We start from the raw sequence: 19,331 nt of genomic DNA on the forward strand, positions 1-19,331 counted from the left end.
TACTTTGAGGATACAGCATTATTATTTTTCCTGGTATGAACATTTCTGACAGTAACTGATGAAGAGAAGCGACTCACCTGGTAGAGGTAGTTTTAATAGCAGTTTATTTTACTTGACTTGGCAGAGATGAAGCAGGAGCACCTAGCACTAGTAAATGGTATCAGTAAGGTGCTTGTAATTTAAGACAAGTATTAAAGTTCAGGTCTTTTTGTGTCTGAATCTTTCTGCATTGCAAAAATAATGTCTTCTTTGTTAGTTTAGGGCCTCTCCAAGCCATGTTAGTGGGAAAAAAGCCCATACCATTAACTTGGGTGTCAATGATTTGGTGAGAGAAGGAAAAAAGCACAGTAGATTTCCATTACAGAGGGAGGTGATTTTGATGAGCAGGTAGCCAGGCATGGAGCTCTTATGAAATGTTTCTTACAAGTTGAAAAAGGGAGAAACGCCTGAGGAGAACTGTATTTGGCCAACATCAGCTCTATCTGAGCATCTTATAAAAATATCTGAAAGCATAAATTGACAGTTAAGGAAAATGTGGGAGAACCTGTTTTGAAATGCATTAGGAGATGGCACTAAAGATATGCCATAGCTTTTTATAAAACATTCATGTCTGTAAACATCTGATTTGAGAAACTGCCACTTTCCAGGTAGGGAGAATTGTTTGAAAGAAAAGGAAATAAGAAAGAGGAACCCAGTAATTGAAGATTTGCTAAAACAAAGATTAGCTAAGATCATGCTATGCTTTTAACATGTTTTCACAGACTAAAAAGACAAGACTATAAACTATTAATATTCTTGTAAACACTTCATATTAATAGTGTTTACTGGCTTATACTACGTAGCTATACACAAAATGTATCCATGTGTATTGGTAGGTACAGGATTTTTTAAGTGAGAGTAACATACAATTATAATTATCTTGGTAATACATATCTAGTGTGTATTGAAAACATGACATAAAAAAAGAAAACATGACATAACAGATCAACAGATTAGTCTGAAATTTTTGTTTGAAATCAAAGCAAGCTAATGTTTGTGATTCTATAAACATAGCATAATACTCTTGGCCTAATGCAATTGGAGTAAGACAGAAAAATATTCTTGGAATTGATTTCATTTTGTGAATTTTTCAAACCCACAGCAGAATTACCCATGCACTGGTGAGTGTAATTCTGCACATAAGTTTTTACTAAGGCAAAGGAGCAACAGAAAATGCATGGGATGGTAGTAAGTAGATGTTTAAAGAAAACATAGTATCTCATTAAAGAAGGTGTGGTTGCACAGAGCACATTTATTTCATTTGTTCATCAACTCTTCAGGTTCTTCATTCCTGCTTTTTATGATCATTTTGATTCATGAATCACTAAATAGTTGACACTAATAAGAGAATTCAGAAAGATTTCAATCATGAGGATTTGGGATTACAGCATAGAATTTCCTTGCATTTATCAATATTTTGTCAACAATAAAATAGATCAGGACTTTTATGGCTCTCAATGTATGAGCTTTCTTCCATGGATAGTGAAGAATGTCCTCTCTTAAATATGACTTTATACTTAATAATAACGACCAGTATTTATTGAAAGCTTGCTATGTGTAAAGCACAACAGAAAGATAGGCAATTATTTTTTTAATTATAAGTTACCCCATTTTATGATGAGGATCTTGGATTTTAAAGAAATGAAGGTATGACTTATACAAACCATTCCATTCGTCAATAGCAGAACCAAGTCTTAAATTCAGATAGTTTTATCTGGAAGTTGGTTTGCATATTGTTTGAATATTTTCATATAACCAAAGGGGTAAATCATGCCTAAACACTGCTATAGTTTCAGTATGTAACTGGCTTGCAGCCACTGTCTTGCTTGATCTTGCCACCACCTAAGATTCCAGAATAAAAATAGCAGCTAAAATTATACTTAGGGGCCCCCAAATATTCTGTGCCAAGACTGGAGAAAGCTGTTTTTAAGTGCCGACTTAATTACCAATTCCGGTCTCTGAGAACTTTTGTGCTAAAATTAAATAGGAAAGTCATGATTAGGGCCAAATCTCCAAGTCATAAATCAGTCACAATAGTGTGTTGGGGGTTGGGTAAGATACAGCTTCTTTACAAGTGAGTTCTGCTCTGCTGTTGAAAATCTTATTTTAAACATGCTCCAAAAATTTGAGAATTAAAATTGCTTTGGAACTTGGTTAAGAGGCCAGAAAGCACAAAGTCAACTTACCTATATCTAGGCTTGAACATACCCAGCTTCCAAGACACACCCTAATTAAGATTTGTCCTGTTGTCTTGTGAGGCCCTATCTGAGGGACTTATTAGCTTATAGATCATCTTAACAGTTTATATATACAATATCTAATGGATTTCCTACTCCTAATTTTAAGTAATGGGCTTTTCTGTCAATCATTTGTTCACCTGTTCCTAGTAGCTTCAAGCCTTTGCTGAATCCTGGGCATAATGTTTAGTCAACTAAAACTTTATTGTAATTGAAGACCTGAATCTTACAGTAGAAGCAGGCAACACAACAGACTAAAGCCTCAACCTGTATTTTTTTTTTTTAAAAATCCATCTTGATTGATGCGTTTATGATTTAAATTAGTCATCTTCATATTGTACTCTGAAGAGTGGGGTTTTTTGAAAGTGACTCAGGTATCATGGAGGGCAAGGTGAGAACAAGAATGGATAGTGGATGCTGTATTGGGCAGCTCAGATCCTCTCTTTAGAGCCAAAGGATTTACTCTGTTAACTGCTAGGAGTGCTGCCAGATGACAAGCCCCAGCTGTTAGCTCTGTTTGGGAACTGCTTTTGGCTGAAGAGCTCTCCTGTCCTAACATAGGTCAGTGATTAAGGGCTGTCTCTGTTTGAGGGCACCCCATAGCGTCACTGAGGCCTTGCTGTGACTGTACCTCCCTTTGTTTAACCCTGTTTCTTTTATTTCCTTCACAGTTGCTGATCCCAGAGCACTCCCTAATAAACTTCCTGCATGTTAATTTCTTCTGAGTCTGTTTCCCAGGGAACTGGACCTACAGCAAAATCAATTATAGCAGCTCTGCTTTTATCATTTATAAATATTGGCTATTCATGTAAGATTTCACTTAGGGCAAACCAAAATAAAAGCCTTTGAAAGCCACTGATCTAATGTTTAAGTAAATGCTTCACCTTATATGAAAAATCATTATTATAGTTTTATGCAAGATCAATCAATGTAAGTTAATCCTTCCAAACCAGCAGCTAAGCCCTGTATTTTCCTTTTGTAACTGTTTCTTCTTAGCCTTTATTTGTATATTGCATTTACATATATACTTATGTGCCTGATAAAGCTGAAAATACACTAAATAATGAAATCGTAGGTATTTTTGGTATTACATATGTAAAACCAAGAAACTATACAACAGAAGTAATTGTAGCAGACCAGAGAAGGGCATTCAGTAGATGGCATATATACTCAAACATTGATAGAAGTTTTTACATATCCCATCCCCTACCCTCAAAAAATAACTAAGAGTTTGTCTTAAAACAGGGTATAAATAAGGATATTGTAAATAGAATTTTCATTCTTCTGTAAAAAACAATTCACATTAAAAAACATACCATCAAGTAGTTTCTTGTAATAAAGCAGTAAAGGAGTAAATCAATAACAAAAAAGGACCATGGTCTTATGATAAAATTCATTGTATTCTGTGATACATTGGAAAGCTATCAAGGAAATTTCCAACTAATTAAGTTGCAGAAGGCTAAATGATCAAACTTAAGCTGCTGAAAAGATAACTCAAATTTAATAAGCATGTGTATGACTAAGTTCTGGATCTTAGCAGGTCCCTGCAGAGCTCATTCACTAATTCTAACTTACACAAGAGTCAAGGCAACAAAGGAGAAATACAGTTTGAATGCAGAGGTTGATCTCGAGCTAGGTTTTCCTACCACCTGGGAAGCCATACACACATCAGGCCTTAGCTTTCTGCTGCAGCATTAGGGATGATTCACGCTCAGGTATGTTGTTGCTTTAGCAATTTCCGAACTGGATGTGGCAGTAATTAGCTGATACATAGAACATGATATCGGGAGTCAGAAGAGAGACTCAGGATGCAGGGTTGTGAAAGAGTATTATTTATTGGAAAAATAACAAAGTACTTTATATACATGTTATTTAACATATATGATCTGGGCGACTAAAACATTTTAGAGCGGATTTATTCTGCAGCCTGAAATACCCAAGCTTAGATACTTGAGACTTCCTGATCACAACTTCTGAGTTTTTTTTTTTAAATTAAAATTTAGATAAAAGTCCATATTGAAAAATACTGGAAAAATATGAAATTTAGGTAGCATCAGTGACCATATGCATTCTAAAATATTCCTTCTGAAGAAATAGTGATTCCACTAAGTACAACACTGAAAATACATAGTCTCCTAAAAATATGCAAGTGTATAGTAGTAATACTGCATATGCAAATAATAGCAATATTCTTCCATCAAAAGTGAATAAACCTCATAAATGATAATATATACATCAATTCACTTTCTTTATGCACTATAAGCATACTTTTGGAGTGAGAATTCTAAAATACAACCAATGCTAAATTTTTGTTAATGCACCACAAGAAGTACATGAATAAATGAAGTTGATTTATTAATTTGCCAAATATTTTGAGCATGTATTATGTGCCAGGCATTGTGTTAGACAATGTAATTTATGAACCAGATAGAAATGTTCCCTGCCCTTGTGGAGCCTATTGTCTAAAGGAAGAAGCTGCCAGGGGTGCCTGGTTGGCTTTGGTAGGTTGGGTGGTGGACCCTTGGTTTCCGCTAGGGTAGTGATCTTGGGTTGGAAGGATAGAGCCCTGCCTTGGGCTCATGTTCAGTGCTAAGCCTGCTTGGGATTCTTTTCTCCCTCTCCATTTGCCCCTCCTCACTCCTGTGCATGTGTATGCAGGTGCCCTCTCTCTCAAATAAATGAATAAATCTTTTTTAAAAAAGGAAGAAACTGACAAATGAGCTATTACAATATAGCATGATAAGTGCTGATAGGGGAAGTGCTGGGTTCTTTGAAAACACACGAAATATCAAACTGGACTTAACAATCAGAGAAATTTTCCTGGGGGACATTATGTCTAAAGGTCTTAAAGTTGTGGATATGTTAGTCAGTTTGGGGGTGGGGTTAAAGAGAGAAGCTAAAGCAGGTACAGAGTTCTGGAAGTGAGTAAGCACATCTCTCACAAGGAACTGAAAAAAAAATTCAGTAAAGCTGTGTTGGAAAGGGACAGTAGTAGTACAGAGAGATGAAGCATGCAAGAACCAGAGGGGCCTTGTAAGATATATTAAGGAGTAAGGTCTTTATCATAATGGAAACAGGAAGCCATTGGAAAGATTTAGGCCAAGGTATCAGAATCATGATTTAGAAAGAGTATTCTGATTATAGAGTGAAAAATGAAGGCAGGGGAGACCAATTAAGATCCTGTGATAGCGATCTAGGGAGATGATGGTGGTATGAACTAAGTTAGTGATACTGGGAATCACTGGGAGAGGCATAAAGATTAAAGACGTTTTTTAGGAAGTAAAATAGACAGGACTTGTCAACTGGTTATAAGTGGGCAGTGTAGGAGACAATTGTTATTTGCTGAGATTGGAAAAATAGGAAGAAAAAGAAGGTTTGGGAGAAGGATGCGGAGTTCCTTTTTATTTTATGTATACCAGATCTGAGGTGCTAAGGGATAGGCAGTTACAAATGTTGGGCAAGCATTGAATGTGTGGATTTTATATTCTCAACTGGATATACAGATTGCAATGGTAGCTGAAGCCATTGGGGTGGTGACATTGTCCAAGGCAATGTGTAGGGTGATGAGAGAATAGACTATGTTTTCCTTATATTCTCCTTGGCCAAGTCTATTACTGGAAATATTAACAGGTATGAAAGTCTTATTGTTTTCTCTTTTATGACCTTCTGAAGCCATGAATTGCCAATAAAAACATTTAAAATAACCTGAAATCAGCAAACATTTATAAAATAACTGTTAATATACTCTACAAACCATATAAACAGCCCTTGATTGCTCAATACCTAGCTTTGACTATTTTGAGCTTTCTACTTTACAACAAACCTTTATGCTGTAATTTACCTTCCATCAGTTCTGTAACTGTTTATTTCCTGATCATCTGGATAGCCTTTAATGGATGTGCAGCTCAGTGACAGCCCAGAGAGATTTTCTCTGATCAAAACATGTGATTATAGAGATGGGTTTGTGTTGGTCAGAAGACAACCATAATTCATAATTACCACATGGAAAAGATCCAAATACAGTTTTGGATGGATTGATGGGAATTTGCTTCAATATGCTTCCTTTTATATCAGTGGAAGTCAAAATATGGATGTGACCTCTAGAGTGGCTAATAGGTGGCATGCAGACATATGTTTAACAACTGGCTTGCTAGGAGAAAAGGGCCCTGATTTATTGTGTTTGCCAATTTTGGTAGCATAAATTCTCCCCTCATAGACAATTTCAAGCTACCAACTGATGCCACTGAAGGAGGACTAGGGGAATGTGCAATTGTTATTTGCAAGTAAGTGCAAGCTGGCTCCAGTACACTACTGGACCAAGTATGATTTGACTGGTGGCCAGGAATGGGAAAATACCTTGCATATCACAGCTTAAGATATGAGAGGACTGAATTCTATAAAGCACTGAGTTTCTACTTCAAGGAAAATTGACTTATTCATCTCTAGCCAGTTTATTTGTAGATTTTAACCTTTTCCATTTTAATTGAGAACTGTGATATGAATGATGCATACATTAATAATCTAATAATCTTAGCATTGTAACTTCTATGTCCTTATTCATAAGGAGTAACAGTTTCTAAAACTGGCTTGGATCTGAGATTGAAATGACTGAGAACCATTTTCCATCTAATTTCTTATACCATGAACCAAAGAAATGACCAGTTTCTTTTCATTTCAGGGCACAAGTATAATCTACATTCTAATATATTTCATAAAAGAAAATAGATTATTTCTATAAAACAAGCAAAGTTTGTTTTTTTTCCCTACCAAAGCAAACAATTTGATGGTATACTGCTCTAATAAAAATTTTAGAAAGAATAGCAGCAAAATATCTAATTTCTTTATGTGATTTAATATATACCCTATTAACAGCAGTGTGCAGATACATAGTATTGACAGTATACTTTAAATCATTACTATTCAAACTTAAACATTTTTTTTCAATATTAGCACTGGTGGAATTAGAGCTATTATTATGCATACTGTATCTTTTTTATATTCCAAAGGAAAAATTAAAATTCTTGGTAGCATTAGAAAAGAGTGCACTTTTTAATATTTAATGCAGATATATAAAATCTCATTACTTCTATTAAAAACCTCTCAATTCTACTGTGCATGAATGAAGACACCTTTTCAAATAGCTTGCCCTTATGCCAAATTCATAAAGATTTCTATAAAAATATTTCAAACCCAATAAAAACACAATGATATAGTACAAAGTCTTTCTCTTTTGTCAAACTTTAAAAGGTCTGTATTTATACAAATCCACAATACTTTTTAGTGCCCTTCAATTGGTATTTTTGTTCAGGGGTTATCTGATTTTAGAAATTTAAGTTGAACATTTTTCATCAGTTTTCTGCTTCAGCATGGAAGACACTGAGAACTTATAAATTTTTAAAACAGGATTGGGTAAAAACTTTTCAAAGCAGAATATTAAACACTTCATATACTTTAGTAACTGCGCCACCAAAGATAAAAATACCGAATTGTCCCATTTCCCTCTTATAACTTGAATTTCTAGATAATTATCTTTAATACTCCTCCTTTGTCTATATAGAAGGACTCTGAGACACAAGTGTACAGATTTTAGGCTCCTTAACAAAATCCAAAATATCACTAAGCCATTTTCTATTTTTAAAGTGTATTCAAAGAAATATAAAACCCCAAAGTGCTGAATTAAGACAAATTAATAACATGACTGGTCAATTAATGATTTGGCTTTAGCCTTAGAGGAATACTATTACATCGGCTGTTAAATTTCATTAAGCATTTGGTTTTATACCGTAGTACTGTACTTTCCAATACAGATACGAAAGAAAATGAGCTGATTTTTTTTCCTTAATGGCATAGTAAAATATTTCAGCCATAATACAAATCAATTTTTTGGGGGGAAATATCCATGCCAAGATAGGAAAGAGATTTTTTTAAAATCTTAGGATAATTGTTATAAAAGAACTATAAAATGTATATTTCTGGAAAAAAATACATGGAAAATGTTTCTCTAGAAAAAAAATACATAACTTGTTAGATACAAGAAAATCTAGCATTACCATGGGGTGCAGCCAGCAGTAGACATGGCTTATGAGACTTAAAAAATTCACAAAAGGTAATTAGCACCAAAATTGTCTAAAATATCAAATGATGTACTGAAGTGATTTGAGGCCCAAATATTGCATTATAAAAAAGTTACATATACTTTTCATCAGTGATAATATATCCTTTTCAATCTTCAGAAAATGTGCTAGCTTTACTGATTTTCATCACAATATTAAGGTAGTGTATCATAATTACCATTTATATTGGTTTGGCTGAGCAGGAACAATGGACATCCAAATTATTTCTCAAATAATAAGGGGTTATTTGGTGGGTGTGGTTGGGGGCAATTCTCCCATTAAAACTTATTTTTTAGCTCCTTGTTTCATCCTTTTTCTTCTAAAATGTTTTTTGGAATTCTTTCAAGACCTATATTGCCCAGTTTGAATTCCATATCCCGCTATTTTCCCTGCTCACTTTTTGGTGGTGTTAAGATTTGGCATGGGAATAAGGGAGGGGTGTTTAAAAGTGGGCACAGATCACAGTAGTAAAGACTTGAATAAGCTACAAAATATATTTTCAACCCTGTTATAATCAAGAGTTGAGTTTAACTTTAAACAACATCCACTTACAAATTACAAAACAGCACACAATTTGAAACAAGGCAAACTTCTCGGCTTCCATGTAGTGAAATATATAACTTCACTAATCACATATATGGCTACCAGATGTCAAACAGCAGCTTATTCGGCCATATTTTACTGTTGCACATAAATAATGACAAGGCAAAGAACAGCAACTAATCCAAGAGCTTGTAGGCCAAGAAACCACAGCATAATCCAAAAGAAAATGACTATTACTGGTTCCACAATTCTTTCTCCAAAATACATCCTTGTGAAGCCCATGTCGATGAGGCTTTTGTTCAATTCACCAAAAAGTGTTCCCATCTTTTTGTAGTCATCTCCAACAGGCTCGCCAGTGTGGTTTTGTGATTCTTCAATATCCTTTAAAACAAAAACAAAACAAAACAAAACAAAAACCACAAAACAAACATAAACATAAAATGAGAAATAAGTGAAGGTCTGTAAGAATAATGACTATCTCATAGTTCTCTGGGCTGATAATCATTCAGTAAATATTTGGGAATGTTCCTTTTGATTGACCTATAGAACAACCATGTCTGTGCCTACCTTTCAGGAATATGGAAAGCACTGATTTATTGATCTCTGTAGAATCAACACTGGACCCTCAACTACCAGAACACTGATTTGGAGATTTGGAAAGGAGCTGATTTATTTCCATTCATTTTCTAGTTTCCTGAGATTACAAAAGAGGAATTGTGTTCATACTGCCCTTATCCTTTACCATGATTTCAAAATAGCCTTCCTACCAACCTCTAAGCCAGGGACCCAGAGTGCTCCGTCTTGTGTAAGTAAGCTTTTTAGTCCATTCCCTTGACACCGAGATTTTAAGGAATATAGCCTCAGCTGACTTGAGAGAGTCCTGTTGCTAAGTATTGAGCAATCCTTAAGCCATCACTGCTGTGATTGTTCAGTCTTAGCCCTAGCTAGGGAGACCTCAATGTAGGCCCTTGCATAGTTTCTTGTCCAAATTCTAGAAATGTCCTAAGTGCAGCTTATTAATCTCATCAAGAGAAACATAATTTTCAAATAGGAATAATTTTGTACAATAAGTCCAAAGTCAATCTAGGATCTGCTCCTAAGAAAATGTCCAAAAAAATCCATATGTACCTAATATACACACCAAAAAATGTTTACTATTTCCAAAAAAGTTTACTATTTCTATTACCTCTCAATCTTACTACAAGTAAGGCCTTCATGCCAGTTACTGAGCTATTGTCTCTCAGCTTGAAACCAATCCTTAAAATTCTACAAATATTTCTGGCTCCTGTTCATCTCTGCCAATAGAGGGATCAATGAGACATTGCACAGCTGGAGAAAAAAGAAGGGATTTGCTCTTGTGTACTTCTGGTGGGTTTGTCGGTGCTGTCAGTTTTGTTCTAGCAACAGTTCTTCTTCACTCTGGTAGTAGAAATTTCTTCCACCAGCAGCCACTGGTTTCAAGTTGGGGATTTCCCAACACTTGCAGAATCAATATCAATGTGCCATCTTGAGACACTAGATCCAATTTGTGGGCACCTATTCCTCAGATATCTTGTTCTTAGTTCTATGGGGTCCCCCCTCTGAGCACAGAGACACTACTACTGGGTGAGAAATGATGGATTCTTGAAAATCAGAGTTTCAACTCCACAGGGCCTTTCCCCAATCTTCTCAGTTTTAGTAATTCCAGCTCTTTTCTTTGCTGCCCCGGCCTAGGAGTGGTGGCTGCTTCCAGCTGTTGTTACCTACATGATTTTTAAATTTTAGCATACTTTATAATCCCCTAGAGGGCTTGTCACAGCACAGATTGTTGGACCTATCATCAGGGTTTCTGATTCATAAACCAAGCTAGGGCTTGGAGTCAGAATTCGCATTTCTAACAAGTTTCCAGTGGATGTTTATGTTGCTGGTCTGGTGACTATCATTTGAAAAATCACTGCCTTACTGTTCTCTTTCTGCCTTTTCCATTCTTCAATGCCTAATTAACAACTCTTTAAAATAAATTATCTTTGTTGAAATCATTGGTATAATTTCTCCTCACTAGACCCTAATACAGCCACAAAAGAAAAACTATGTCATGTAGGTGACATAGTTGTCATCATAATTTATTAAACTTAATTGTATTTAGAGTCATGAATCAAATCAGTAATTGTTTACTGAAGACCTATTAGCTCACTGTAGGTACAAGATGGAGAATTATTCATATAACAAAAATCTTTAGGTATAGGGTTTGACATAATAAAAAAAGTCCTAAATATCATTAAGTATGCTATCTATGCCAGAAGAAAGTAAACTTAGAAGACAAAAGTCACCTGCCAAAAGAGCCAATGAATTTGAGCAAGTTTTGAGGCATTCTTCAAATATATGAATCAAACTGAGATTCCTTTAGTAGAAACCAAAGCTTGATCATTTCAGTCATCAATATATAAAAATATTTTTTCCTTTAAAAATGCCTATTATCTACTCTACATACATACAACTTAAAGTATTTATTGAAGGAAAGAATGAAAAAAATCTAATTTTTGTTTGTAATAGCAGATAAAATGATTTCAGGAGGACTTTAAGGTGATCATTCCCCATAGTACAGCAAATTAATGTAGAACAGGGGATCGTTGATGAAGTAGTAGAAAAATAAGACATCATTTTTAAGTCTATATTTTAAGTTTAAGCCAGAATTATTATTGAATTATATTTAAATATAATTTTAAAATTAGTTTTAGACTTGCATTTCTATCAAAAAGAGTGGGAAAAAACAAAGAGAAGTATAGAGAGAAGTCGAATCCAGGGAGTTCAAATCCAGGCTTCGTCACTTAAACTGAATGACCCTGACCAACTCACTTTCGTGAGCTTCAGTTTTCTAATTCATAAAATGGATTTACATGATTCCTTTTGATACTGATAATTTTGTCTTGAATTATAATGTATTTGTTAACCCCTTTCCTTAGTTTTTGTGTTTCATTTCTAAATTATTTTATTCTTCACTGATGTGCTATGATTGGGTGAATTTTATGTTTTTCAGCTTATCATAATTTTATGTGTTCCATGATAACATTTTACATTATAAAAGAAAAAAATCTTGTTTTTGGCTGAGATCGAACCTTTCTCTCTTTAGACAGAACCTGAAGACTATTTGATTTAGTTTGTATTTCTTCTAGTGCCTCATTTCTTTCTATGCCTCCAGTGTCTTGCATTGTTGATACCATTTCTGGCCTCCTTTTTCACTTTTTGTTAAAGTTTGTTTTCTTTTTTACTTCTTCCAATCTCTTTTAATCTATGTACTCAATGTACTTGGGGTTTTCTATTGTTACTTAGGATTTTTTTTTCAGTATTTTTGTGGTTGTAGTACAAAGAAAGTACCCTAATCTGATATGGTTCTTTCTGAAGATTTGCTTTAAGTTTTTCTACAGATTGCTTGTCGGTTTTTCAGGGAAGTAGGTGTTGCAAGACTTAATGAAAACAAGGAATTGGTTAACTCCTAGAGGCCAGGTGGGGAGGCAGCAATGGATCACATCATCTCAGATCCTAGAATACCTGCTCGGATTGAGACTGTAAGTGGAAGACCCAGGAAGGGACTAGTCTGGGCAAGATATGGCTGCTACAGCCTCCTTCTTTTTGTAATAGGAAAAACTTCAAGTGCACACAAAATTAAAGAAAAATAGTACGATAATCGTCTATACACCTATAACTAGATTCAATAATTACTAAAGTTTTGCCGCTTTACCACAGCACTTCTTAATCTGGGCAATCTAAAGGAGAGGAAAAAGTAAAAATCATTAGAATAATGCCTAAGAGTGGCATATCTTCACAAATGAAATTCTGTGGAAATATCCAAAATATCTAGCAATGAATTAGATGGGTTTCAAACAATCCTAAAGACATTGAAGAACATGGAAAAAAAAACAGGCAGCATTTTTAAATCAGTGAGATTAGTCTCATGACTGTATTTTCTATATGCAGCATATCCACCCCAAGTATCATAACTTCTAAAAGGTACAAACATAGGTGTGCTGGTAAATGTTTAACAGTAGGATGTGTTGAGGCGGGAAAGTAGGGGGTGGGAGTTGCAGTGGATGGATCTCTGATTTAAGTTGTTTGCTGGTTCCGTAATTTTTTCCAGTTTCCGCAGCTGGTCCTCTCGCTGTGGTCATTTTCAAGCTACTTACAAGTAACTTGCAAGGTTCTTGAAAATTTAACAATTGGCTCTTGAGGTCTGGTAAGAGCTGCCATCAGTACTTCACTGTAGGAACAGTAGTTGAGATAAAGACCTGCATGGTTATAATTGATTAGTTTGATCAATCAGTGCATTTACTGAGGGCTTTTTTAAGTTTGCAAAGTTGGTAAGTTGGGATAGTTAAATAGAATTACTGCAATACAGGGTTGCCTGAGGCATCTCAGTTAGTGTCTGCCTTTGGCTGGGGTCATGATCCCAGGGTTCTGGGATCGAGCCCCTCATTGGGCTCCCTGCTCAGTGGGGAGACTGCTTCTCCTTCTCCTCCCAGCTTGTGTTCTTCTATTTCTGTTCTCTCTCTTTCTCTCTCTCTCTCAAATAAATAAATAAAATAAAATAAAGGATTACTGCAATACAACATATTGAAATTAGGAAAATTGTATTAAAAAGGAAACGACACCACCAGATTCAAAGATCAGAAACCTGAGGCATTCATGACTCCTCCCACTTCCCCTCCCCTCCACATCTAGTTCATCAACATATCTTCTTTATTTTACCTTCTAAATATTTTCTTATTGTGTATATTGCTATTCCATCTGCTGCTGCAATCCCCAAACAATCTTTTAACATCTCTTACCTTGACTATTCCAGTAGTTTGCTAACGGTCTGGCGTATATTCCTTGGCTCCCCTACCTATTTAACACATTGCAGCTGAAGTGATCTTAAATTGCTAATCCAATTACTCCACCTACACCCTGCTTTTAGGATAAAGGCCAAAATTTTTAACATTATCTATGAAGCCCTGCTTAGTCTGCCTTCTCTCTGGATCTCTGGCCTCACCCCATCGTCAGCCTCCCTCTGTCTTTTTCTGTTTCAGCCACACTTCTTGAACAGGCCATGCTTTTGCCTGCCACAGATTTGCACATGCTATTTTCTCTGCCGAGCACGCTCTCCTCCCTCCCTTGCTCAGTTAATGCCTGCTTCTCATTTAGTCTCAGTTTAAGTCTCAACTCAATCTCAGAGCACCATATAATGCCCTGTCAATGTTCTAAATCGGTGTAAATGTGTGTGTGATTATTTGATTACTCTTTCTATCCCTCTACCTGAGGAAATGGACAGTATCTATTTTTGCTGACCATTAATCCTCTAATATCAGTATACAGCAGGGGCTGTCTTGGGAATAGCAGCACATAGAAGGAGCTCAATAAATATTTGTTGAAAAAAACGGAGAAAATTTATCATGTGTCTGCAAGCACTGAAATTAATACCTTGATAAATTTTCTACCTTGCTTACTTCTTGCCAAACAAAAGATGTTCTTTATTTTCAAAGCATTTTTATTATAGTAATTTCAAAACAATGTATAGGTTTTAATGGAGTTAGCAGTTTTGAAAATGAAGCATGTATTCCCTCTTTCTTCCTTTTCCTTAAAGATTTTATTTATTTATTCATGAGAGGCACAGAGAGAGTGGGGCAGAGACACAGGCAGAGGGAGAAGCAGGCTCCATGCAGGGAGCCCGATGTGGGACTCTGGGGACCCCAACATCATCCCCTGAGCAGATGCTCAACCACTGAGCCACCCAAGCGTCCTCTGCTTTCCTCTTTCTTATTAGAACCTCTTCCAGCCCACATTCCTCAGGTGAGGCAGACCCCACCTACAGCTCTAGAGATGACAAGTCTTAAGAGTAATAAACTTCTTTCCAGAAGCTGACTTTGGAAAAAGCACATGATCCACGTTGGAACAATAACTTTTGTGAGTCTTCCTGGAAAAGTTTTCCTAGCTCTTCTGACACAACTTTGGAAAATGATTCTTCTCTTCTTTTATTTCTCCAATTTATTGTATTTGTATTAGTTTTCTATTGCTGCTGTAAGAAATACTATAAATTTAGTGGCTTAAAACAACAAAATATTATCATTTTATAGTTCTGTAGATTAGACGTCATGTGAGCAGGATAACATTTCTTTCTAGAGGCCCTAGAAGACAATCTATTTGCCTATCTTTACTAGCTCCTAATGGCTGTCCACATGCTTTGGCTCCTGGCCCCCCTCCTCCATCTTCAAAGCCAGCAATGTTGCAGCTCTTCTGACCATTCTTCTGTAGTTAACTTTTCTCTCTGACCACAGCAGGGAAAAGTTACCTGCTTTTAAGGACCCATGTGATTAGATCTAGCCTAGGGGGATAATCCAGGATAGTTTCTCCATCTCAAAATCCTTAAATTTAATCACATCTTCAAAATCTCACAAATTCTAAAGATTAAAATATGGACACTTCTGGGGAGGCATTATTCTGCCTACCACAATATTTTATTATAAAAATTATTTCTTTATATATCTATTTCCTGTCACTAGCCTTGATAAGAAGGGCATTGACATTAAGGGCAAGAACCATGTCATAAATTTTAACATGAGTACTCAGTCTATTGCACTGTCCTTGGCCTATTGTAGGCTCAGAATAAGTATTTGTTGAATGAACAATAGAAGTATTTTACAATAACAGTATGTTAGGCAAGCAAAACAAAACAAAACAAAACAAAAAAACCCACAAAAAAGCCCACAAAACTTACATGTAACATCAAATATTTTATTCCTCCATGAGTAAGATGTGAATTTGTCCAAATATTTATAAATAAATTCTATACTAGATTACAAAATATGGTAGCTGCTAGCTAAAATTTAGATGCTTGGGGTGCCTGGGTGGCTCAGTTGGTTGAGGCTCTTGGTTTTGGATCAGGTCATGATTTCGGGATTGTGAGATGAAGCCCACCCCTCAGATCCACGTGAGGTATGGAGCTGGCTTGGATTGTCTCTCCCTCTGCCCTTCCCCCCACCACTCATCCACATACTCTCTATAAAATTTTTTTAAAAAAATTTACATGCTCAGCTCAATTCCTAAACTATTGGTACTTTTTAAGAGTAGAGAGTAATACAGAGTTGTTCTTGAGTACTTGACTCTCTCACATGTTTGTAGTTTTCAGAGTAATAGTAATAGTGGTAGTATTATCAATGAATGCCTCTTATGTGCCAGGCACTGTGCTTTACAAGCATCATCTTGTTTGATCTTTTCACAAGCTGTGGAGGCATTATTATTTTCCCTCATTTGCAGATAAGGAAACTAAATTTCATAGGTATTAAATGTCTGCCATTGACCCATTCTTAGTAAATGAAGGAGCTCTTACTCCAAAGACCACACTATTCATTTATATGTATACTATACTCCTGCCAGTTATTATTATAGTATTAATAGCTAGTAGCTGTCTAATGTTGCTTAGTTTTCAAAGAATTTTTACATATCTGAGCTCTGCAAAAAGAAAAACTATGTAAGCACGTTTTCATTTCTTACAGAATGAATACATTTAACAAAGTGAAATGAACATTGGCATGTTTTTTGCTTTACATCTTTTCTCACAATTTACAGCATGTTGGAAGTGAGTTTTTTATTTTTTTTTATTTTTATTTTTTTAAATTTTTATTTATTTATGATAGAGAGAGAGAGAGAGAGAGGCAGAAACACAGGCAGAGGGAGAAGCAGGCTCCATGCACCGGGAGCCCGACGTGGGATTTGATCCTGGGTCTCCAGGATCGTGCCCTGGGCCAAAGGCAGGCGCCAAACCACTGCGCCACCCAGGGATCCCTGAAAGTGAATTTATTAAGCAAAAAATTACTCAAAAATTTTTAATCTTATATATAAGAATGTAAACAAGGCAAAGCTATTTGCAACGTTTCAGTGGATTTTTCATAGTCCTTTCAGTATTGACTAGATTTCAGATTCAAATGTGGAAAAAAAGATTCCAAGCAAGAATGCAGAGATATACTTGGCAGAGTTGCAATAAGGCAACATACAATAAAAACTAAAAAAACAACCAAACAGAACACTTCATATGTAAAGGAATGCAGAAATTCAGATGGTGCTTTTCCCTCTACTTTAACATTAACCACTTTGTGTATTTGCCAAATTTTATTCTTTGTATGTGAGGTCCTGATGAAAGAACATTTGTCAAAAGCGCAGTTTCCTTCATGATCATAGAATAATGCTATGACCTGCACACTCAAGTGTTCTTATAAAGATAGTGATACTATTATTTTTTCATCCATGGTTAAAGACATACATAAAAATAAAAGTGTTATAATTGATTCAAAATCTTCTTAAAAGATACAAAAATTAATGAGAAATTAAAGGTGAGCCCTTACATAATCAGGATTTTTTAAAAAAATTTTTTTATTATTATTTATTTATGATAGTCACAGAGAGAGAGAGAGAGGCAGAGACATAGGCAGCAGGAGAAGCAGGCTCCATGCGCCGGGAGCCCGATGTGGGATTCGATCCCGGGTCTCCAGGATCGCGCCCTGGGCCAAAGGCAGGCGCCGAACCGCTGCGCCACCCAGGGATCCCCCATAATCAGGATTTTTAAGAGACAAGTATCCTTAAAGGTAATTAAAACAAAATCTCCTACTTTAGAAGCAAGGAATAAGAGGTTAAGTCACTCTGCCCGATTATTGATAACACAGGCTTTGGAAGCACCGAGAACAGAGTCAAATGTTGCTCTGCACACATACAAGGCAAATTACTTAACCACTCACCCTCAGTCTCCTCACAAATAAAAGGAACATAATGATCACCTAACTCACAGAGTTGTGATAATAAAACAAATGGATAAAAAGCTTTTAGAGGGATGCCTAGGTGACTCAGTGGTTGAGCATCTGCCTTTGGCTCAGGTCGTGATCCCAGAGTCCTGGGATCGAGTCCCACATCAGGCTCACCACAGGGAGTCTGCTTCTCCCTCTGCTTATGTCTCTCTCTCTGTATCGCTCATGAATGAATAAATAAGATCTAAAAAAAAAAAGCTTTTAGAATACACATACTAATCATTCAATATATGGTAAATATTATTATTACTATATTTTTGATAGATTTATATTTGTGATTTTCACTTCTTTTTCTATTGTGCCATGTTGCTTGAGATAACTCATACCTTAGTGATCATCTTTCTTATGATACTTAAATTCAATTGCATTTTTCTTCAAGTGTTATGACATTTAATTATATAGAAATTGAGGCGGGATATTTTCTGTGGAACATCCTTACCTATGACACAATCTGTGCATATTAGTATGGGAAGACCTCTGTTTTCTCACTTTAAGAAAAGTACAGGCTGTATTATATAAACAGGCTTTTGCTGAGTGGGTGACAATTTAAAATGTACTTTCAACTGTTCTCCTGTTTGCAGTATTACATTTGTATTACTGCACAGAACTATATGTGCAGTATTGGAAATCTGCTGTTTTTGCCTGTCTGGCATTTATTCCACCTTTTCCTACTTAGCAGAAATTTTATTTAACTTTGGAGAAACCACCCCCCGTCCACTCTAAGTCCCTGTGTTTTGGTTGAAGATGTTCCCATTCCCCAGTTCGATTCCTGGCCAATTGGAATATTCCATTTCCTTGGACATATGATTAGTTAAGGAATTAGCATGTAACCCAAGACAGGTCAATGAAGCACCTCTACCTAAGACTTTCGCTGCAACTATTAAAAAAGAGACATTTTTCTTTCACTGCTACTGGTTAGCTGGTAAGATGTACGGCATATTATTACCATGAGGGGGAAAGCTTGCTATTAATGAAACCAAGAAATGATATAGTCGATATAGTTTCAATACCTGTGTCTAGATACTGCATCTACCTCTGGTCTTTTTAATTACATGAGCCAATAAATTCCTATTTTGCAAACTGTAGCAGGAGTTGAATTTTTGTCCCTTGGAACCAAGAGTTCTGACTACAGATAATGATGATGATGACAATGATGATAAAAATAATAGCTATTATTAACTGGATTTTACTATATGCTGGAGATTATGTTAAGTACTTTATATTCATTATGACATTTAGTCTCCATTTTTTACAGAAAGTATTGTTAATTTCAAAGCCTGTGTTTTTTGTTCTTCACTATAGTGCTCAACTACTTCCTCACTAGTTTGGATTTATTGTTACTAGCAATAACTAATATAACAAATGTATTAATAATATTAAAAACATCAATTAATGAGGGTTATCCAAGTGGAATTTTTTAGATATAACTTTCTAAAAGTTGTTTTAAAAAACTGAATTAGAAACACATGGATAAATGGTTATTGTACATATTCAGACAACACAAGAAAATATAGGGTAAAAACTAAAATGCTGATTTCTCCTTGCTACTTTTGGTTGGCCTTCTCTAGCTATCAAGGAGAACCAGCCACAAT

At 35.6% G+C, this 19,331-nt stretch overlaps 1 protein-coding gene across 1 annotated transcript in view; it reads right to left on the minus strand.

Annotated features, from left to right (window-relative positions):
- Positions 1-4,092: 4,092 nt before the first annotated feature.
- Positions 4,093-19,331, minus strand: part of FAM241A (family with sequence similarity 241 member A) — a 44,421-nt gene continuing 29,182 nt past the window's right edge. Inside the window, exon 2 of the mRNA XM_072755476.1 lies at positions 4,093-9,313. Within this exon, the coding sequence (XP_072611577.1) occupies positions 9,068-9,313 (246 nt within the window). The 3' untranslated portion in view covers positions 4,093-9,067. The remainder of the gene's footprint in view (positions 9,314-19,331) is intronic.

Source organism: Vulpes vulpes, chromosome 4, assembly GCF_048418805.1.
Source record: "Vulpes vulpes isolate BD-2025 chromosome 4, VulVul3, whole genome shotgun sequence".
In the NCBI taxonomy this organism is placed as follows: domain Eukaryota; kingdom Metazoa; phylum Chordata; class Mammalia; order Carnivora; family Canidae; genus Vulpes; species Vulpes vulpes.